The 23,756-nt window shown below is 40.7% G+C and overlaps 1 protein-coding gene across 1 annotated transcript in view; it reads right to left on the bottom strand.

The window, feature by feature from the left end:
- SPOCK1 (SPARC (osteonectin), cwcv and kazal like domains proteoglycan 1) overlaps window positions 1-18,930 on the bottom strand; it is a 324,832-nt gene extending 305,902 nt beyond the window's left edge. Inside the window, exons 1-3 of the mRNA XM_059825381.1 lie at window positions 18,847-18,930; window positions 18,308-18,475; window positions 17,277-17,285 (exon numbers count right to left, since the gene is read on the bottom strand). Of these exons, the coding sequence (XP_059681364.1) occupies window positions 17,277-17,285; window positions 18,308-18,475 (177 nt within the window). The 5' untranslated portion in view covers window positions 18,847-18,930. The remainder of the gene's footprint in view (window positions 1-17,276; window positions 17,286-18,307; window positions 18,476-18,846) is intronic.
- Between the last annotated feature and the right edge of the window lie 4,826 nt (window positions 18,931-23,756).

Genomic DNA, 23,756 nt, shown 5'->3' with positions numbered 1-23,756 from the left:
GTACTGCTGCCCTGTGGTGCATAATGCAGGAATTCATGGTGCAGGAGTATACACCAGTTTTCCAGTGAGCCAGGTTTAAGATCAAAACCAGACTGACGACATCATCATCAGTTTGGATAAAATACCTCCATGCTGCTGTGACTTACCGGCTAGCAATGTTTGGTAGCAAACTCACAGGACTTGGCTAATGGAAGAAAATATGAAAGATACCTATGAAAAAAGAGGGGAGAAAGATTAACACTAGAAAGAAAGAGGATGGACAACAGAAGTAAGAGAGTGAAGAAAGAGTAAAGAAAAAAAAGTGAGAAGTGCAAAGAAGGTGCTGCAGAGTCAACTCCAGGAGATACAGAAATACAAAACAACAGAGAATAAGAAAAGAGATGGAGAAGGGCAAGGAAAATCCATGAATCTGAAGATCAAGTGTTAGATGTCAGGGTGAGAGTATGGTCCGTATTTACAGTGCAGATGCCAGAGTGAATTACTTCAGGCAGTACATAGTTGGGGAGGAGAAGGTATTTGCACAGGCCCAGGCATTTTGAGGGAAGGACCGCATGGATGTCTGCCCAGGGCCTCACAGCGCTTGTGCACAAGTGCAAAAAACAGATTATCAGGATGACAGATGCTCTGAGGTGGAAGATTTCTGTAACGCTTTTTCAGTAGCAGAGTTTATAGCCATTACCACAACGCATGGCTTCATTGTAATTTTCCATGTGAAAGGAGGCAAAAAGAAAAAAAAAACCTCTCCCCTTCACTGGACAAGTGAGTCAAGTATAAAAATACTCCCAAGCAAATGACATCTTTTTAGTTCATCTTTACATCTAAATGACAGCTGTTTGCATGACTCAGATGGATGATTCAACTGGTGTTGTCCTCTCAGCTCACTCTAGAAAGGGGGGAAGGAGAGAAGCAGTTTATTTTTAAGTATGCCTTGCTAACATTTTGATGAGATGTCCTTTAAAATGCTTTCTTTCCTTGAAAGCTGAGGTCTTACTTAAAGTCATCTTCAGAGATAAGAGTCGATGGCTTCCAGGGCATCTGGAGACAAAGCAGGAAGCCTTAAAGAACAGAAGGAACATGCATTGAAAACACTGTGTGACACCATACGTGCTCAGTCAAGTCTTAAGCAAAGGCCAAGAGTCAAGTCCCTGTTTGAAAAGGGCTGCAGAGACCCATAGTTTTGATAGTTCTGAAACAGCATTATCTAGTGACTTAATAATTATTGGAGAATCTAGACCCTCAGCAGACTCTCTGTTCCTCCTCCCCAGGAGCCATCAAAGCTTTAAAGGCTGTTCAAATTAGTCAAGAGACTAGCTGGACAGGGGGACAATTCAAGGAGACACTTTCTCACATCAAGAGCTTTCAGAGATATTTTGTCTATTCTCTTGTCATTGAAAATGGATCCAGAGTTAGCTGCTGTAATCCAAGACACTTTAATTACAAGATCTCCTTATCTAGGGCATGAAACAAAAAGTTTTATTAACTAACTCTCTTTCAGGAAGCACATCACCTATCCCTATATTGATGAGTATTTCAGCTACAGGATTTTAAATGTCAGTACAGTTTCCAAAGGGAGAGAGCACTGCCTGAAGGATATTCTACAATAGTAACAGCCCTTTCAGAAATACTAACTTAACCTTGTGTGGAGCAGGAAGATATCCTACCTGTTTTTCAGAGACACTTAGCTTGAGTATAAAATGGTCGCCAAATGCGCAAATTCGTATCTCCAGAAACCATGGAAGTTTGGCCTCTGTTATCACAGTCTGTTATTTCCGTAGGAGAGTTCAACATGTTATAAGGGATTTCCTCACAGCCTAGCTCACTGCAAAGTTCAGCAAAGGAACAAGACATAATACCAGTTATTTCTGAGAGGAAAATAAAGCAGTATCATAGAATCATAGAATATGTCTACTTCAGTTGATAGCAAGGACAACGGTAACACAAGCAGCGTGTTTTGCTCCTGAATATATCTTTGATGACAAAGAAGCTCTTAGAGAACAAGGTAAATTCATTCTACAGATGACGTCTTTATAAAATGTGCATACAGATTCCTGAAACATTTCTGATGAAGAATACTACAGATTTTTCTGTGAGAATAAACAGTAAAGCTCACCCAAGCAGGCTTATATTTAGGCTTAAAACTCTGCATCTTAGACAATGGTTTGAATTAATCGCCTCTAAGTGTGAATAATTCTCATGCAAACAATCTGCCAGAGCCAGTTTTAATATGGGTTGGTTGGTTGGTTGTTTTAACCTCAGGGGTTTTTACTCTCAGAATCTCAGTCATAGAGACACTAGTGCTTCATACGGTCAGAACTTCTGAAATACTCGAGAATGCCAGTGGATCTTTTCCACTCAGGTCTCAAACACATTAGGATTCCTCTCCTAGAGCTGCCACCCTACTCAACAGAGGCAAGCAGAAATCCCAGTGCTCTCCTGCGATAAAATTGTCAGAAGTGCCAAATGATTTAGTGGCCTAGTCCACTTGCGTGCAGTCAGACCCAGGCCAAGTATCAACGCTCTCTCAGGCACCAATCTAGGAGCCTTGCCAACTGTACAGGGATAGAAGCAGCATCAGTTGGATATTCTTTTTAACACTGGATGGTAGTTTGCCATTTCATTTGTTAAGTGAGGCTGGCCACGACTTTCAGTCTGGCATTTGCTTATTGTTTTTATTATCCAAATTAGAGCAATAGCTCCCACTGCTTCACTTTGGGGAATTTACTATGAATTTCTGAAGCATGATCGAAGGTCTATCTCTGGAAAACAGCCTTCTTTTCCTTATAATCAGTAGGGTACAAACAAGACTTCAGAGATTAAAAATCCATATATTTTGCTTTGCTTTTCAGAAAATGAAAGTGGAAAATAAAAATAAAACCATTTATGTAACACAAACGATGAGGCTGAAATGAAGGAGGAGCTATTCCTGTAGCGCTCTAGCTTGTCCTATTTGCATACTGGGCGCATGTGAAAGCAAAAGATAATAGAAGCGCCCTTAACTAAGCACCGAATTGAAATCGGTGTCAGATTTACATATGAACTGGAAGACATGGATGAAAGGCTAGGGAGTTGCTGTGTTCTACGCAGGAATATAAAGGAAGTCACTATCCATCTCCTACCTATCGGTTCTCTGCGTACAGGCCCAGTAAAAAGGATTTGTCCTGCTCAGAAATGGTAAGCAGGCAAAGGCCTAGCACTGCTGCTGACATATGTAAAGGAGGTGGGAGAAGGAGTTGTATGATCACAGCAGGGCGTAAATGCTACATGGTGTGAGTTAACACTGCATTTGCCTTGCTAGAAAGCTCAGGAAGGTAGCCATTCCTCCAAATCAGGAATTCACTCTATAAATAGTGTTTTGGAACAGAAGTGAGCAACAACTTGCATTCTCCCTTCCCCCACAAAGAAACACTCCCTAGGCAGCAAATGAAAATTTGCTTTATGAAATTCCTTCTTATTTTCCCTCCCGTCATTCCCCCAAATTGTTAACAATAAGTTGTTTACTCTCTGTCGTTGGATTTCATGTGGTTTTCTATAGCACCATACCAGGCATACTTTTCATGTTCCACTGCTGAGTAGGGTAACTTAATGATCCTTTTAAAAAGAACAAGTGAGGTCTCCAACTCTCTGTACCTTCTTGTGGTACGTCCTCCACGCTTTCTCAAAGTATCCGCAGCCAGTCAATACTCTGCCAGTAGTACTGGGAGGGTGGGTTAGGTGGTCTTCATTTCTGCCACAGTCTTTTGCACAGTCACATTAGTGCAAGTTATAGTCTAACCTGAAAGGACCAATTCTGCCACTCAGCAGGTAGTGGTAAGCCCTATCATTATAGGGAAAGCTATGTAATTCTTCAGCCTTTCAAGGCAGTTGAAGTTACAAGTAGCACAGCTGCAGTAACTTCAGATCCTGGGTGGTAAGTAATTTTGTCTTGCTATTCCATACTTTCAGCAATTCAGAAACATCTTCTGAAGCCATGAACATGCAACTAAAAGCCATTGATGTGGTGTTCAGGAATCACTATGACAAAAGGCATCTTAAAAATTCACTGACTTAACTTCAAAGACAAGGGGGAGAGTTGCACTCTTCTGGGCAAAGTCCGTATGACTCGTGAACCTGTTGGCTCAAGTGGTTGTAATAAGCTAAATAATTTCTGAAAACTCTTGGTCAAGGAAGTGTTTCTGACTAAAGTTTGAAACAGCTCAGGTTTAGTTCTATTATGGGGCAACTGAAATTATATTGCTTTTGTAGCTCTTATAGCTGAATACTAAGATGACTACAATGCTGTTACCCAAGAACATGATGATCGTAACTGTTTTGATAATCTCCAAATTGAAAAGACTTCATTCAATACTAAATTGAAAATACTTCAACTAACTTAAAAAGGCTATTCCTCAATCTGAACTGGTTTTACGAGGTCTACAAGCGGGAAGGGAAAGTACACAAGGCCCAAGAGAAGTCAAACTCTGTGCAAGTGCTATTGTTTGAATAAACGTAGCTGAAGTTTGCTTGTAGTCTGAGCAAAACACTCTTACCAAGAGCAGCATACTGAGAAGGCACAGAGATTGTCAACAAAAAGAAACCCCATACTGACATGGACGTTTTAATTGTAGTTCTACAACTGACCACATCAATCGTGGTGATAAAGATTATTTGTATTAAAAAATTTGTATTGGTCAGCAGCCCTTACAAAGATGACAGTCCCCAGCGAGCAAGCTTCTGCATGATAAAACACATAGAAGTGTTTCCACCCCAAGAAGTTTACAATCTAAATATATTCCAGAATTAAACAACCTGTCAATTGAACTGAATAAGCACAAACAATTCATTCAATCTTGTCAGTGAAGAAACTGGTGCAGTTGTAAACTTTAATGTCCATACTGGAAAAATTCTGAGCCAGTTTTACATGAAAATTGGAGATTAGAAAGATGTCTAGGCAAACAAAAAACTACCTATTTATTCTGTGAATTACTTATTGTGAGGAGATACAGGGAGTTTATGATGGAAAAAGAAAACACAGTTCACAACATATTGAAATTTATAGTTCAGCATATGGAGAAAAATAGGAGCTATCGAAGATCACTTCATTGGATATTACACACACTGTCCAAAATATTCCATACACAGAGGGAATGGCACCAATGTTTTCACAGAAATATTTTATGTCTGTATCCATAGAGTCTGCAGGGAGAAAGACTGATATAAAATAGTTTCACAGACTGAGAGAATACGCAATTCACTGTGACTTGAAGGTAAATACAGGTCAACTCACACAGACAAACATCTCAACATGGGTTCATTTATCTTTTTTAAAAAAGAAAAAAGTAAAAAGAAAATGTGATCTTGACTAGATTGGATGGTTGCAATAATCCATCCTGCTTCTTTGGGATAGAGAATACCATATTTTTACTTTATTGATGAAAAGCATATTTGGAGTACTTTTCTCTTTAGCAACCTTCTGTTCTCCTCTGTGCTACTGCCTCTCCTTCAAATCAAATATTTTTAAGTTTTGAATTTGGAGAATGGAATCACGCAACTGATCGATCAGACTTTACCTCTGAGATCTCATCGTTCCGAACATTACCTCATACGAATCTCAGTGATTGTGCCTGCAGGGCTACCGCAGCTTTCTAAAAAGATTACATGGACCAAAAGAAACCACTTTGTTTTGCCCTCTGGCTTTCTATGTGAAACAAGTGTCATGGTGAAATGCTGACAAAATCCTCTCATGTTTTCTAGCTTTGAAAAACTGCAGCACAATGCTAATGTTGGAAGCACACAAGCAAAATATGTATAGGGGTTGTTTTTTCTTTGTTTTATTGCGTTTTTAAAATAAGCTACATTACAACACTTCCCCAAATTTGAGCAGAGAACAGAATTGTTCCATTCTGCGCAGAAATAAGGATGGGGAAATGAGCAATCTTACGGACATTTTGTTATATTTACCCTATATATGAATACATACATAACAGATTTCAGCTACGCAAGACAATAAAGGTTGAAATACATCCTTGTGCAGCATGAGACACTAGCATCCAGGAGATGTTTTGAAAGTTTAGGTTTTCCATGCTTTATATATATCCTACACACTGAATTACACCAACTGTTACAAATTCTTTTCCTACATCACTCCTGCACCCTGTATTAGAGCACCATCCAAGGGAACAGAGCAAACTGCTTCCCAAATAAGCTTGCAGCAGCACATGATCCCTCAGTGCTCAGTGGATGCTCTGTTTTAAACCAAGCTTTTGCCATCTGTTCCTCTGTTAATTATGAATGCTACAGATATCCACAACTACATTGCAAAGAAAAAAGTGATTAAAGCACATGTATTCTTTCTACAATGCATCTTTGTTGTTTATCTCAAATTAAAACCAGTACCACCCACCACACAAGTCACACAGTAGGAAGACCACATCAGGGCAGATGTTTATAGCTTCTCATCCGGCAATAAGCCAGCGGTGATTGCTAGGAGTCCAAAATGTATTGTGTATACTCAGCAAGACAATCTTTACAACTGTGCCCAGAATCACACACATTTCTTAAGTGGGGGTTACCCGGAGCTTTGCTCACAAGAAGACTTGCTGCCCAGGTCAGGGTCATGCAGGATACTGCTCAGAAGCTAGCTTTCAGTTGCAGACTCTCTAAATCCCTTTCTGGTATACTCTCTAAATCCCTTTCTGCTCTCCTCTCCCTCTAACCCTTGGGTGCTACCTCTTCCACCACATACTTTGTATGTCTCAATCTTCTCTAATGAAACAGAAGATGTTTCTCCTTATCTACCTCCTTCCCATTCCGTGTTTATAAATTCATTACCTAGGTACACACACAGACACATGCCATGTTCTGCCTTTCCTCTTTCTGCCAGGCCTTTTCCATGAGGAGACATCTCTGGGCTTTAGAAAAGATTGTTCCAACCACGATTTCTCACCTAATGGAGCATGTCTCCATCTCAGCCATGACTCCTCTATCTGGATCTGTTAAATTATCCAGCATTTATTTGCCTATGACACAGATTGTATGTTTTGGGGTTTTTTGTTGTTTGTTCTTTTGTTGTTGGTTTTTGGGGTTTTTTTTTAATTGCTTGTACCTGTAGTTTCTCTTTTTAAGGAATGACTGAGAAAAACACATTTATTCCATCATTAAAGTTTCAGTAACTCCTAATTTCAGGAAGCTTCAGCTTTGAAATCAACCATGCCCTAAGGCTCAGGCTTAGTATCATATTTATATCTACATACCTCCTTATTGAGTTCAAATTGTATAGACAATCTTGCATTATTCTGGATGGAACACATCAGTTGCATCATCCCTGATATATCAGTAATGGTTCTGCAGTGATGGAGGTAGGTTTCAGAATTGCTTCCTCTCTGCAACTTCTTTCATTGCTAATGAAAGCCACAGTCATGCTGAGCACACGCCACATCTATCTCTATTTGTGCATTGCCCTGCTGTAATAGAATATTGCTCATTCTTCATTACATAGGGCCATATTCTGCCATTAAACCATGGATAGAGTATCTCAACAGAAACTAATGCTAAGGTTCTGTGGTTACTTAAAAAAATACTGATAGCAGAATATGGCCCATAAGAAGTTGCTTGGATTTTTTTCCTTTACATACAGAGATGGGACTATTTGTGACGGCAGATGTTGCTTTAGAAGTGGAAGTTTCAACATATTTTAAAATGGTTCTAAAACTGTTTATATTATCTTTTTATGAATGCTCAAAAATTGACCATTTATACCCATTAAAGTTTCCTGTACTTACGTTCAGTCTTCTTTTCTCTTACAAGGCATTGCTCCTGGATAGCAAATGCTTACTCACAATCTCTAACACCACTATCTCGGGGGGGAAAAAAATTACCTTTCATCTCAAGTTATAAGTTCATTACAAGCCACAAAAATCTTTGCTCTGCCAATCATTTTAACATTTATTAAGACACATGCATAAGACACAAAGCACCTCTTCACGAGAAGAGCCAAAGGCTTTATAGAAGGGAGACTAGAGATAAAACCAGACATTTGTGTCACATAAGGATCATCATTTCAGTCCATCTTGCGTCATATTGCAATGAAAATAAACCATTAAGCGTCTTGTTATATCCAACTTAACTTTATTATAAAAGCATGAGGAGAGTAATAAATCTGTCGCTACTGATCTGAATTACTATATACTTCCTTATGAGCAAATATATCTGGTTTACCAGTTTCCTTCCACCTGCAGAACCGCAGTTACATGCATAACTGACAGTTGTGCAGTATTTTTCCAGTTTATATTTATTCTAATTAAATGTGACTTGATTTCTTTTTGGATGCTGTTGTACTGAGTGAACGTAATGTGGAGATTCGTGGTTGTGTTTAAGAAATATGGCAGACAATTCTGTATTTAAATCACTAATTGTCCTGTGCCTATAGATATCTTTACCGAAGGCAGCACTCCGGTGTTCTTTTATGTGAAACAATTTCTTTTTTAGCCATATGAAACAAGTTTTAAAAAGATAGGTACATTTAAAATTTCTAAGTCATCAGTTTCACCAGATGTAGTTTAGCATTAAAATAAAACAAGATAAATAACAGGTAGATAAATAAATAAAAATAAAAGACAAATAAAACAGGAAATACCTAGTTCCCCTTCAATATGATATCAAACTAGAGGTGTACCTACCTAGCATTAAACAAATACATAAATAACATCTAGCTAGCATCAAAAAGATTGGTTACCTTGGCTTCACTTAGGAAAAAAATGGACAAAATTTATCCCTTCTATACCTTGAGTGAAGCTTATGTTATCAAACAGGAAATGTATTTGACCCAATAAACACTGCTGTCAGCTACTGGCACATATATCCAAAGGAAGAATACAGAGCTGTTAAGCTTTGTCTTTCTGTATTCCAGCACAGTACATAGCTCAGTAGAAGAGCACTGTCCTGAGACTTGCACGACATAAATTTTATCTTAAATCTGGCATTAGCTTGATGGATAACTCTGAACTAGCTTTATCCTCTGCTTCCACATCTGTCTAATCTAGATATACATCTCCGTATGCCTAACCACATCAGAGAAGTGCTTTGAGACCTAACAAAGAATGCCACAAAAAGCTTAGGTATTCTTAAACGAGATGAAGGAGTCTTCATCCGCTCTGTGCAGTCCGGGACCCCAAGAGCAGGTTCAGCACTGGAAAGCTCTGACCAGGACGGGCCGCTGCGTGCACCGCCGCGGATGCGCATACCGCCGCGGATGAACACGCTCAGCAAAACTCGCATACGAGCAAGGAGTACAAGTGTTTACAGTATTTTAGATATTAGCTCATACACAAATACTGGAAGACTAACAGAGTTCTCCTAGAAATCCATGTTCAAAGTACAACAGGCTTGGATAACGTGACCATATCTCAGAACGGTTCCTTTAAGGTATCACTGCTACACACTTGTATATACTGTGAATTTTTCAGATAAAGGGATTACTGATACGCATCCCCTGAAATAGGAAGGAGAGGAAACATATTGGAATAATCTGGAAAGGAATTACTTCAGTACCTATGTAGTACAGTTTAGTGGAAATATTTTAAATCCGTGTTTTTGAGATGACAGCACAAGAAGAAAATGTGAAACTGGTCATCTCAGCTACAGGGCTGAAAATACAGGGGGAGGTGGAATCACTGTCACTGCATTTCTGAATTCTCTAAAATTGACTTTTATTAGTATTTACCAATTGCAATCAAATTCTACCAAGAACCTCAACAACCCTAGTACACACAGAAACACTACTCTAAAAACAATGTTTTCCACTCGCTCCCTTGAACAACCAACTCAGCCTCATTTCTTCTTAATCCTGCAATTACAATTTTCAGCCTTCCCCCCACTCCATTCTCTAAAATTTAAGCATCCCTCTCCCCCCAATTCCACTGACTGCAGCTGCCTCGACCTTGATCTTCTGTTCGGGTTCAAGTTGTCTAACTGCTACAACGTGAAGAGAAAGGCAGAGAGGACAATATACAAACACTAGAAGACAATGCCGAAATAAACTTCTGAACAGGCAATGGAGCTCAGGGAAGAAAGGGCAAAGACAGATCTCCAAGCTAAAAAGCACATAAAAACCATTCACAGAATGTGCTGTGAAATTTCAAATGAAATTGTATACACAGCTGAATTTCCTGATTGGACAGTTTCAAAATAACCTGCATAGACAGACAACTATCACTACCTCTATCAATCCCAGCGTTAACCAGAATTCAACTGCAAGCCATGATATATTGAAACCTTTTTTGAAAAATCAGTCTCAATGTAGTTGCTCTAACAGTAATTTTTAATAAAGCATTTTTTCTATCTGCCCAGGAGAAAGCAGTCAGTGAAGTGGATATATGACACTAAGTTCACTAAGAGGACAGCTAAGATCACAGAATTAATTGATGCCCCCTTGTACCTATTTAATGAGAATGATTTTCTGTTACCCTGGATTATAAACCAAGTTATAGAAGCGACAGATAAAGACCAATCTACTCCCTGCCAAAACCTCTATGAAGTAGCTTAGCAATTTATCTGTAAACTGAATTGTGAATCATATCTTGGCCTTAAAACTCGTTAGATGTTAGATGTTCAGTCCAAACCTGTAATTCAATTTTAGCTGCCAACCTGCAACAGCAAATCCACCAATGATAACCACTGGAGTTATCTACCTGATGACAGAGTACTTCCATGGAGTTAAGAGTTGGTAACTTAGCAGCAGTAAGGCCCTGTGTAAAGCTGAAACAGAGTTAAGTGTCAGAAGTACAGCAGTTCACACAGGAGGCAGCAGCATTACCTTAACTGTGCTCTGTGTCAACTCCACTTTCTTGTTTTGTTGGAATCTATAAAATGTGTACTTTGTAGATGGTAGATGTTTGATTTTCAGATAGTTTGATTCTTCCAGGGACTTCGAGGGAGCTGCTTCTATTTATGCTGGCCAGACACATGATCTTTCAGCTTCTTCCAATTACACAATGTCCTCCCCTTTGTCTAAGAGAACAGGAAGATGAGGACTACATGAGAATCAGACTCAGGCCTCACTAAAGTCTTTGAGAATTGAGTCATCACCTTCAACATAACCAAGTCTTCACTACAGCTCTTTTGGACGAATCCCATTTTTGGTTACAAAAGAAAAGAAATAATCGAACAGCCCTTGAATAAACAGATGTTACCTAAAAGAAAAGGGTTTTCATACCCTAGATGTAATATTTGACCTCCATTTCCCTCATGAAGTCCTGCCTCTGGTAAAAGCAGCTCACCTGTCCCACCCCAAATTCAGACAGTCTGGTATTTTATCCACAAAAACCACACACATTGTTAAAGACACGCTGACTGAAATTACATATTTCTAGCCTCCTGGTGAAAACCATAAATATCTGAGACAAAAAGAGACAATAATCTGCCTGATGCTCAAAACATAGTATCATAACTAAGCTTTAACTTTTGGCACTTGAGAATAATGAGCCTGATTTTCTCAACCCTAATCCTGGACAATTTAGCTGAAATAAAACTAGTATTATTTACCCATGGATACTTGAGCCTGATAACAGTCGTTACACTAACAGACATCAGAACTCAGCCTCCTATGACTATTTTCAATCCACCCATTTTATATTCCACTAACACGGTTTGACATGATGTGTGGCTCATTTGTGTGGGGTTTTTTTCCCCCTCTTTTTTTCCTTTTGCAAGAATGAGTTTTGATATATATATTAAAAAAATCTATCCTGTACCGGGATTTGATTTGCTGTTTTTTCTGCCCCCCTGTCCAGTGCTAGCATTGCAATACATCAAAACTGGTTCCTCTACTTTTTTATTCATTTTTAACCTCACGCTCACCAAGAAACAAAAGATTTCTCTCTTATCCTTACAAAGGTGCAGCATGCTCTTCATATCATTATATTTCCTATAGCTCCCACTGCAACTCTTAAAACATAGAGTCTACATCCAGAAGCATAACAGAAGACTCATCTCCCAGGAGTCTGACAAAATCACAGTTTAAATTTGTAATAAAGCGAGCCCCCATGGAAAAGAAATCCTATAAAACTGGGGAGGGAAGCAGTAGAATCCAAGAATGGTTCCTCTAAAAACCTGTAAAACATATTTGTGAAAACTTCAAATCTACAGAATTCCATAGCAGGGATATGAGTTGTGACTGCAGTCTACAGAACATTTCTATAAGTGAGGAAACTATTCAAGTTATAATTTGAAGCACATAGTACAAAAACTAACACTCTAATTTTCTACTGACCTATTTAGCTTTGGAGTCTCAGGCAATTCCTAGGGAAGCTGGATAAGTGTCAGTTAATTACAAAAAGCTGGCTCTCTGTACCTTCTAAGTTAATTATTCTGACATAAATGCCACTATTTTTCCCCATGTCCACTGCAGAAGGGAAGCGTCAAGTTTGAGAAGGGCATTTTTAGTAAGCATATCTCTTCCATTGGTAAGCAGCTGATTATGAATTACATTTGCACAGGTTCAGTTTCATGTTTTGCTATTCTTTTAAACTTCATGCAGCTTTGGCAAGTACATCTCAGCTGTACTTTTCAATCACATTTATATTCCAGCCTTGTCCCTCTGTTGAGTAAAGATTGCCCTAAGAGACATCCTATGGTAAGAGTGTCTGAGTAGACTTATAAATCACATTTCAACTCTGTTGTACTTCAGTCCAGATCTGCTGGAATCCATACACACAATCTTCACCCTCAATTAAATCTCAAAGTGGGCCTGGAATGATAATCTCCGGGGAAGCAAGCCTGAGGTGCCTGTGTCCCATCGCATAACCCAGCCACTTTACTGACTAGGTCCATCCATTACCCAGCTAGTAGGTATTCTTCAAGTGTACTGTAACCTTCCGTATGACTCTCTTCACTACTACATAACTAGCAGGGCCTGAATGGTTTCTCCAGGAATATATGTATTGATCACTGAATCACAGAAAAAACTCTCCTTACATTTGAGGTGAAGAAAGTAGAAAACATGACATTCTGGTAATAAATTGTTGGCAGAAAAACACTTCATTCTGCCTGTAGGACTAAAGACAACATAGAAAAAGAAAACACAATCCCGAAGTAAGTAGCTTCCCCTTAGCATCTAGGGTACCAGGTGGTATCTTGAAATTAGTTGTGTCCCTGGTAGTGAGATCACGTTGAAGGCACGTGTACCTGCCAGGGAAGAGACAGCAGAAAGAACCCAGTCTACACAAACGGGCTGTTAGCTCAAAAATCCCAAAGGATCAGGAGATACTTGGGTATTGCAGATCAGCCTCCACCACACTAGAAGCTGTATGGGTAGGGAGCAAGACAACCATCTGCAAGGGGCTTTGAATTTAATGAACAGACACATGTGATATAAAACTCCAAGGCCTCTAGAATCCCAAAATCCAAGTTCTTTCATTACAGTTTACTACATCATAATCTTTTTGGTTAACATACAAGCTGCATATTGAAACTGAAGTGCTCATTAAGATAACTTTTTAAAACATAACTGTGGGGATAACCTTATTCCTAAATTCAGGAATAAGGTTATTTTTGTCACCAGTTATCTACTTACTTCTTTACCTCAACTTCACACAAGGCAGCTTTTGCTGTCCCTCTCTCAATGAACATTCTGAAGCAAATCCACTCTTACACAATTTGTTTTGTGTGAATAAACTAATACAGTATATTATTTCAAAACAGGCTCTTTTCCCCTATGATGCTGGAAGGCCTTTGGCTCATAAACTCCATAAAAATTTGTCTTTCTTGAATTTCAGTGATCAGAAGCGTTCTCAATATTCATAATAAAGTATTCTCTCCTACACATTGCACAATTTTATTTCTTCAACAGAACCAGAAATCTTTCATTTTATGCATTCATACAATATATTTGCTCTCCTCAGAGTAGCATTACTTTTTGTTACTTAGAATAACTCTGCAAATCAATAAAAGTACACAGGTTTTCCCTCTCATCTATTTCAAGCTGAGCTGCCAGGACACAGAATAAATTCGTGTTAGCTCTCAATTCCATGACCTTCTACTTTGTACTTTTAAATTTCATTTCATTTCTATTACTTGAGTTCCCAAGGTCTTCCAATTCTGCCTGCTTAGTATTCCAACCCTTCTTGGTATTGGTCATGTTTTCCAACTCCCTGCTATCAAGTTTCACTACCATGCTTCTAATTTTGGGCTAAACAAATCAGAGAAAAAGCAGTGCAGAAACATGAAGACCCAGCCCAAAGTCCAACAATCCATCAGTAGCAAAGCTGGAACAATACAGGTCCCCCAGTTCCTAGCCCTGTATTTGCTTTATCGCCTAACACTGCACTTCTGATCAGGTATTAGGAGGAACTCATAGGCTCAGAAAGGTGAATAACTCAATGAGTAACCAACAAAATTGTCTCTTCAGTGGATCGCAGTCTATGACCAACATGGGAAATCTAATATCTAATCTAATCTACTTGTATATAACCATTCATGCTGCTGATAGTTACACGTAACTATTTATCCACAGTAGGTCTGAGAAATGTATATACACTGATGATGAGATTTCATGGCTTGCTTGTTAGGCATGCACAGTCTCAAAGCATCTCCAGGCATATAATGCGTGGGGGTTTTAACATGATAGCCTGAACTGAAACTCTGTAAGCAATAAAATTTAGAGAAACAGCTTAGTTAATGCTCAGAATGTGGTCTGGCAGCCTGCCATGCATAAACATGCACTGAAACCGGAGTTCATGCCAAGATTCTCAGCTTTCAACTTCATAGAAATTCCTTGTATGGTTTATACCAGATCCTCTAAGTTAATATAACTTTTTTCTTCCTTTTTGCAGTTTAATCCATAGCTAGTTGAACTTATTACCTTTTTATATCTAAGCATTAATAATGTAATAGCCATAACTCCAAGTAGAAGTAATAGAATTAGTCTGTTCATGTAATTTTGATTAAAGACAAGCCTAACACTAAGAGGACACTTATTCTATGCCTTCTGTGCCAAGCCTCTATGAACACAATGAGATGCTGCAGTGTGACCTATTACAATAATGTGTATGGCTATTCACATAATAAATGTTTTCTAAGACTCATAAGAATTCACTTCACATTCAGCACTGAAGCTCCTCTTAAGCCAAAGGATCGCTCTCAAAAGATTTGATCGAAAGATCGAGTCCTTAACATTTGTGTTCATAGTATCAAAAGGTCTAATTTCACTCTCATATCCCTAATGTCTGCTTTTCCAAGCCTCAAATCTCTACAAAGGAAAGAGCTGCAGGTCCTTCCTACAGACTCCACCTTGCTTACTTTTTTCTTTTTCTAGTAATAATTATATTGATTTAGTTTTTATTTTTTAGATACTTACTAAACTAGACCTAGTCAGTAACTTAACTATGTATCAAGCCACATTCAATATACAGATTAGGTGAATAATAGATTCCATATTACCACAGATCCTGAGCTCTGTCCTTTCTTTTTTACAGCTTCAACACATAGTTGTCAGGAAGAGAAATACTATTATCCCCAGCTATAAAATGGGACTTAAGACAGAGCTAAGATTTTGTCATTGGTCACACAGAAAGCCCATGGCAGACAAGGAAAAAAGGGGTGGAAGACAGACAGGAATATCAAGTTCAGATCGTACTGAAAGCTTATTAATACATCAGACATTACACCATTATTGATACTGGACAATATACAAGATTTTCAACAGCATGTGCTTCATGACAGATCAGTCACATTGGTCTTACTATTCATTTACAGGCTCCGCTTGTTTTTAAAAATGGAGCACTTGAATATTCTACAAATTGTGTTCCAATCATGTGAAAAGATTGTATTGTAAAGTATTGTTTTAAACAGATCCTTTGAGGCCTTTTGAAAACATTGTCAGGTCATCATTTCACACTATTAAATTCAGTCAGACTTAAAAATTTAGCCTGATTATGTGGATGTAACACAGACTTCAAGTGAGGTGTACTTCGGTGCTCTCTTTTCACAGAAGAGTAATGACTGCTGAGCCATTAAGTGCAACTGCCATGCTGTCTTTGCCCAAAAGAAATATGGGTCATACTAAAAAACCCAATCAATAGCTGTCTTCTCAGATCAGGCCATATTGGACCATAGCTCAATAAGGCTGACCAACCAATTGATTTTGAAAAGAATTACTGAAAAAGTTGAGAAGCCCAATTTAAAACTTTATATTTAATTATATATCATCTATAAAAAAGCACCCAGTACTGCAACATGATGACAGATTTACACGCACATGTGTGCGCAGATGTTTGTGTTGCACGCACGTAGAGTTTAAAGTGGCCACACCCAAAACAATCAAATCTCAGCTCCAACACGTGGAGTGTTTCTCTTGCTGTACATCAGGACACAGTTATGTAAATATTTGTGCCATTTTATTTATATAACATGACATAGATACCTAAACTTTGCATGAACTTTATACTATTTGCTTTTGCTTGGCAGAGGACTGGTTAAGAGGTTTTTTCCCATACAGTGATTCTTCCCATAGAAAAGAGTTTTGAGGCTTTACAGTTTTCGTTAGCATTTTCAGAAAGTCTAAAAAAATGCATTTTCAGCTGTGAAACCTTAAAACATGAAACAAGTAATCTTCATGAACATCTTCCACAGGAAGAGGAATAATTTCTCGGACAATTGCACTTGTGAGATTGGGGAAAGGGGACGATAAGAGAAGTTGCAAGGACTCCAGGCTTCAAAAGAAAAACTACATAAAATGAAACAAAAACTTTAAGCTCAAGAAGTGCGATTCATACCAGGTCTCAATTTGGAAGGAGACTGTTGAAAGATGTCCTTTGCTATAGGCCTGTCCCTAGTTAAAAGTGTTTTCGGATTAATTTGTCAGTCCTTCATTCAATTTACCATTTTCAAACGTTGCTGAATTCTCACATCAAGTTGGATGTAGAAATTAACAAGTGAAATCCTTAACCTGCGTTCCTCAGGAGACTAAACCAGGTATTAACAAAGATTCCCTTGGAGCCTGGGAAAAATCTATGAATCCATATTAACTGTAGAATCCCCTTAACAAAACAGCAGTTAGTGTGCAAGCATAGGCTTTTCCAGACACCTGTTATACGAGAACTTCAACAGTCCCAGAAGGTGGATGTCATCACAGTGACTGCACACACATACACATTCTGACATATCTGTTGATGCCATTATTAAGGTCGTACTTTGTTATCCTGAGATTCAGAGCAGCACAATTTCTCAGACACAGATGACCACAACTACAGAAAAATGTAGAGAGAATAAGCTAGGCAGAGACAGGTGACATTTAACTGTAATACTTCGACTTCCTCTTTGCAAAGTAAGATACAGTGTTAAGACCACAGAAACAAACGCATAGCATCAAAGTTTAACCTGTTAATATATTATAAAACACCAGCGCTTCCTAAACAAACAAATTCTTACAGAATAGTACTACCAGAACTGCTAGCCAGCTCTACTCTTCCCTTTCCTAGAGTCACGCTGCAGCCACAGCGCACAAATCCCATGCAATAAAGAACATTTAAACTCAATGTACTCATGATTAACAGTAATGTTTCCCTTATCCAGCCTCGGGCAGACTGAAGCAGGGTTTTCTGCGCATACTCCAAGAAAGCTTTTTCAGCGTATAGCCAACAGAAGCAAAAGGAGCTCCGTAAATATTACATTTGCCATAAACATTGCATTTTCCTTTCTCCAGTCATTGACTTAATACATGCAATTGCATTCAAACTAGCGGAATTCAAGAATTAATTTTAAGCTTAAAGAAAGTGATTTGTTTTGTACAGGTATGTGTCGTAACACATTTTGAAGTTACCCCTGTTGTCCAGACTGAAAAAAAATCTGAGTCAAAGCATTGCTACCTCCAACCCTATACCAGTATCAAAGATCTCCATGAGCAGAATTAACAAGATAATATTTTCCACCAAATCTGCAGGCAAAAAAAGCTTCACTGTTTACCACCTTGTGGCCTGAACTGGTAAATATTCCCTTCTTACACACACACCCCCCGTTTCATCCTTTTCCAGTTAACTAGCCTCTTAAGCAGCAGGCACAGAAACTTCGGTCGAAGTTCCTACCCAAGGCAAAACTGAGGGCCGTACGCTTCCAGCGAGGCTGACATGGAGCCCAACCGCCCCGATCGATGGGGTGATGGAGACCGCCAGCACCGGCCGCCCAGCTGCCCCACAGCTCCCAGCACCACCCCAGCAGCCACCGGTTGCCCAAGCCGCCTCTCTCTTCCCCCCGCACCTTCTCAAAGCCAGCGGCCACCCATCGAAAGGATGCCACGGCCAAAGGGAGACAAGTATGCGGTAAACGAAGAAGTACTTACATCCCTGAATTTGTTCCAGTACTTGTCTTTATCGTACTGCGAAACGGTGCTCAGCCATTTGTCGTTGTCCAGGAAATTGCCATGGTTGCTGTTACTCGTGATGATTTCAGGATGCCGGCTCTCCACTTGCAGGAAGCACCAGGCAGCGATTACCAGCACCCCCGACATCTGCAAGGAGAGGAGCGGAGAGGAGCGGGGCCGAGCGCAGCGGCGAGGCGGCAGCGGGCGCGGGGGGGGGGCGGCTTTCTCGGGCGGGGAAGTTTGAGGGCACCCGAGTTCGGGCTCGGCTCCCCCCGCGCCCCTCGCCAACTTCTGGCCGCGGAGCTGCCAGGGCCGCCGAGACCCACCCTACCCGCCCAGCCTGGGGGGGCGGGCAACAACAGTAATCACGACAACGATAAAGCAGGTCCCCTGGGGCCGCGCAGAGGCACCAGCCAGGGGAAAATACGGCCTTACAAAACCCCAGCCATGCCTCCCGCGGGAGCAGCCAGCGCTGCCTCCACGAAGTTTGGCTGCCAGGGCGGAGAGGAAGCCCCTACCTCCGGGCAGTGCCGCCGGCCGGGGCTCCGAGCACCGTGCGCGCCGCCTCCGCCGCCTCTCCTTTGTGCGGCTGCCGCTGCTCGGGCGGCGGGTGGGAGCCGGCGAGCCCCGAGTAGCCGCCGCCAGCGGCTCCGGCTGTGTGTGCGCGCGGTGCCGGGGCGCGCGTCTGCCAGGAGCCGAGGTCTGGCGCCATCTACCCGCCGAGCGGCGGCGGCGCGAGGGCGGAGCGCGGCGCCCGCCTGAGGTAAAGGGCGCGGCGAGGCGCCGCTCGCGCGCCCAACGGTCACGGTCACGGGCTGTCGGTGAACTGCCGGAAAGGCTGTTGCAGCAATGGCGGGGCAGGGGCACAAGGGGCAGCCGGGGGGGCCGCCTCTGAGGAAGGCTGGGGCCGCCTCTGAGGAAGACTAGGGCTAGGGCCGCCTCTGAGGAAGGCTGGGGCCGGCGGTGAGGAAGGCTGGGGCCGCCTCTGAGGAAGGCTGGGGCTGGCCCCACCGGAGAGATTGCCAATGAAGTCTTCACTACTGCTGCAGTCCGAGAGTTACAGAGCCATAAAACCGGCCTTAAGAACACAAAAACCCCAACAAACGCCAGCTTTTCTAAGCCCTGGGTAGGGTATGACTGTCTTCAGTCAATGGTTTTACAATTTCCAGAAGTAATGACATTTCGAAGCCATGGAAGTCATCCCAGGTTTCTTAATTTCTGTTAACAAAGAGCTCCCCTCCCTTGGCCAACACATCCCATGCCGTGAAGGGGTTTCTGCTCCCGCACCAGGTGGTGAGGCAGGGGACTGCCCAAGCTGTCGGAAGGCTGTCCGGAAAGCCGTCTTCCATTTTTAAGAATGGGAAGGAGGCAGATGAGGGGTCTAGGAACCAGGGTGAAAGGAGGACACCTCCAGCAAGAAAGGAGAAAGATCTCCATTGTCATCTGAGGAGGTGGGAGAGAGGGCTGGGCAATTTCCCACATCGGGATTTGGGTGGTTGTTGCTGTATCCATCCCAAAAGACCGTGAGGAAGGCACTCCTCCTCCTCTTCTTGCTTCAGAGTGTTTCAAGGAATGGGAAAGAGGGAATTTTCACACCCACAATTCGTTTTTAAAATATGGAGTGGAGGCTCTCATTGATGGTCTCATTCTCTGCACCTGGATGGAAGAAAGAACTTATCCCCTGCTAATTAACAGGATGCTTTTGCTGACCATCCATTTTAAATACAGCTGTGAGTGCTGTTCCATATGACATTTTTCAAATATGGTTCATCAAACTGTCTTGTAAATACTGCCTTTTCTCCCCAAGAAAGCTGTCAGCAGGGTTAATTCCACTTTTTCTAGACAGACATATTAGGGCTTTCTTTAGGAACACAAGAAAGAGTCAAGTTTATTAATTTTTTACTGCTATATCTGAGCACTGAACTCAGTATACAGTTCTATTCCTAGATCTGATTTTAAATACAGTTCCTAAATACGACATAACCACAAGAAAAGCCTCTGGGACTGAAGAAAACAATGAGGTTTTATTAATTTTAACAGCAGAGAACAAGCACATACGCACGTAAGTACCCCACATTGCATTCTCCCCTTGGTGCGCATAGAATCTAATGAAGCTACGTGCCTGCAGGAGGGCAAAATATAACCCAATAAAAGCAACAAATAGAAGAAATCCAAACCAAAGCCCTGCAGATCTGGATGTAAATCCATATCCAAATGGCTTGCTCCTATATTGGACTATACCATTCTTCTGATGGTGGTCCAGGGTAAGTATTCCTCCCAAAAATACCTCTGTTGTGCACAGGCTTTCCTATAAAACTGTTACTTTCAGTGACAGATAAGGTTTACATAACTTCCACCTGGCAGGGTGAACGCAAGCTTTCTCCTTTCTTAGATTAGCAGAGTGCTGTGCAGTTTATTCTGTATGAGCCTTTTCTGTAAGGCTTTTAACAACAGAGAATTTGTCTTCTCTGCACAGACGATGAAGATCTTGCACCATCTTAAATCTCATGGTTAAGAGATTTCCCCAGTGAGCTTACAGAAATCTATTGCCATTCAGTTATATACAGTTCCATTTGACTTGTGTGTTTCACCCCAGATATTGCTGCATTTCAGCACCATCTCACACAAGCCACAGTCCCTGTAAATATCTGAGGATTTTTATGCACAAGGAATTACATCAGTGCTTCCAGTTTTGCGTAGATGCGCTAGTTACTCCTTGCTTGATCCCACTGGAGGTCAGACCAATTTAATCCTCCCTTGACCACTTCTTCAAGTCATGAATTGCCAGGCCAGGCTCGTAAAGAGCAGCAGAACGTTGTTTCCACCAAAACTTGTAGGAGTTCTACCCATTATATATTTATAGCAGCAGTTAGTTCATCCCTGTAAAACACACTTGCTAGCACAGCACGCCAGGCTCCGTCCTTCAGTGACTTCAGTACGGTTGGCTTCACTTGGTATGAAGCAGGCTGATATGCTTCCCAGTCAAAGACCTGAATGATAAATTACAGAAACGTTGTATATAAAGTGAGTAATAACATTCTTACTTGTAGCATTTTTGTCAGAGATGTGTCTTCATTTATTTAATTACTTCATAATCCCATACTCAAAACGTGGCTAATCTTTCTTGATCCAGTAAAACACAGGCTTCCTGTTTAATCCTGATAGCAATCTCTATCATTCAGCAGCTGCAGCGTTTCACCTCCACACTGTTTATCATCCATGACTAGAACTGAAACACCCTTGTCAGCTGGTTTTTATCTCTGGACAGTGCTATAATTCCTCTAATTCTGATCCAAGAATATAATATTAGAGATCTCTTTATAGTGGATGATTCAACTTGTTATTTTGGATGTGAAAATCTCTTTTGTTCCAAGTTAGAAGAACTACTGAAGAGTTAAAAAGCATTTTTATCATGCTTGCAGCTGTAAAAAGTGCCAGAGTATTGATTTTGGATATTATTTAATAATTCACTTGAGCTGCGTAAATCATTGGATCAGAAGTTGTAATTACAGCCACGCCCTTCCAGCTTCTCCATGCTCTAGCTTGTCCAGGTTCGTTCTGGAAGCAGAACCTTCTGGTGCAGAAAGCATTTCACACACTCAAGACTCAAGGGCCAGATCTCAGCTCCAGCTAAATACCCCATGCAGAGGAATGTTATAGTTGTCTTAATAGGGCATTTTGGGACTTCCAGTTAAGAAAGAAAGCATTCAGCACCAGTCTTACAGGCAACATAACTGAAGCACGTAAACTTCCCCCTAGACCTAAACAAGGATGCCTGGAGAACCAAGTCCACCACTCCTGTTTTCCCTAAAGCTACGCTGAACTTGTCCCACATCATAGCCAGTAGCCAGCAGCTGTGTACTCAGCAGGGTAAAGACAGTAGCAATAGCACATAAGCATTGTCATGTAAAGGATTTTACTTCCCCCAGTTATACTTACATGGCAGCAAGACTCACTTCTCCACCTTCTTGACTGCTTCCATAGTTCTTGAGGCAGTGGCTACAGCCTTTATAGTAGAGCCTTGAAAATCTTCTGTGGACTTTTATTGATGGGTTTTTCCCTCCTCTTGTGAGGCACAATTCCACTGACTTCATTTTTTTAAACATTCATTCGGGAAAGAAAATCTTTACAGTAACAAATGTTTGAAGTGCATTTCTCTACTGTGTTCCAGAGTCCTTCACTACTGGATTAGGAAAATTCAATTCTTGTAATTTAACTGGATTTAAAAATATATCACTAAAAAGGTACATGCAGTGGCACAGACCTTTATTTAACATTCCTTTGTATCTTCCATATACTGTTGTATCCTTTTAATAGACAGGAGTTTTGTGTCCTCCTGTGAGTCTCAGAACTGCAGATTCAGCTTTGTTAGCTCTGCTTGGCAATTGTGCAGAAAAAAAATAGTTTAACCTGTGCAGTAAGCGATTGTTGGCTTATACAGGGTTCCTGAGACATTTGTCCATTTTACCACAGACTGTCATTCCTCTTTTCTGAAAATACTACAAATACAGGTTCTGATTTGACCTCTTTATTTGCCTCTGCTCCTGGCCTCTTCTCTATATAAGACAGCCATATTTTACCACAACAGTGCCTGGAATTTTGCAAGAATTTGCTAAATCCATGCAACCAGAAGTGCCACAAGTATGTCACACGGCAGGAAAATTACGGTTTTCTAGCAGGCGAAATGGCACCAGCTACTTTGGAGACATTGCAGTTGGTGCAATCCCCTGTGTTCTCGTCCTTCTGAAGCACTTAACCCAAATGTCAGTGATTTCAGTGTAAGAGAAAATATCCATTGACCTGGAAAGACCCTACAACATGTTCTGCCATCTATTTGCTAGCCTGTATTAGTTGTAATATCCCATATTAAAGTGAATTGAAATACTGGCAAGTCCTGGGCAGAGTAAAAGCTGAACACAGTTTATGGTAGAGAGGTATAAGAAACAAAAGAATTCAAGCAAAAGAACAATAAAAACAATGAATAAATAAAGTGACTTATCACTTACAGAAGTTGGAGGTGGATTTCAGGACTGAGTTTTTCCCACCTTGCAAAGCTATCTTGCCCGCAGGTGTCTAGAAGAGAACAGAGAAAAATACATTTAAAATTGAAAAGACTTGTGTTCACATAAAACTTATAATCAAATACAAGCTTACATTTAAACTGAAAGGTAAGATTGAGGCAGGTATTCACAATGTTTAACTTTTGCCTTTTGAGGCTAATCCTCAATTTCCTCTGTCATCAGTAAAAAAAACAAGTCCTCCTGAATGTTGCCTCAGAGCAGAAGTCTATCCTTGCCACTGTGGATTGTTTTCTGAAGGATGTTGTTGACTCCAGAAAGAGTCTACAAAACCAGAGGCACACTAGGTAAAAGCTAGGCCTTGTGATTACTGTCCTCAGGACCTGCAGACTAACATAAAAAAAATAACT

Source organism: Gavia stellata, chromosome 16 (assembly GCF_030936135.1).
Source record: "Gavia stellata isolate bGavSte3 chromosome 16, bGavSte3.hap2, whole genome shotgun sequence".
Taxonomy (NCBI): domain Eukaryota; kingdom Metazoa; phylum Chordata; class Aves; order Gaviiformes; family Gaviidae; genus Gavia; species Gavia stellata.
Note: the sequence above shows the minus strand (reverse complement) of the source record. Positions and strands in the feature narration are given on the sequence as shown.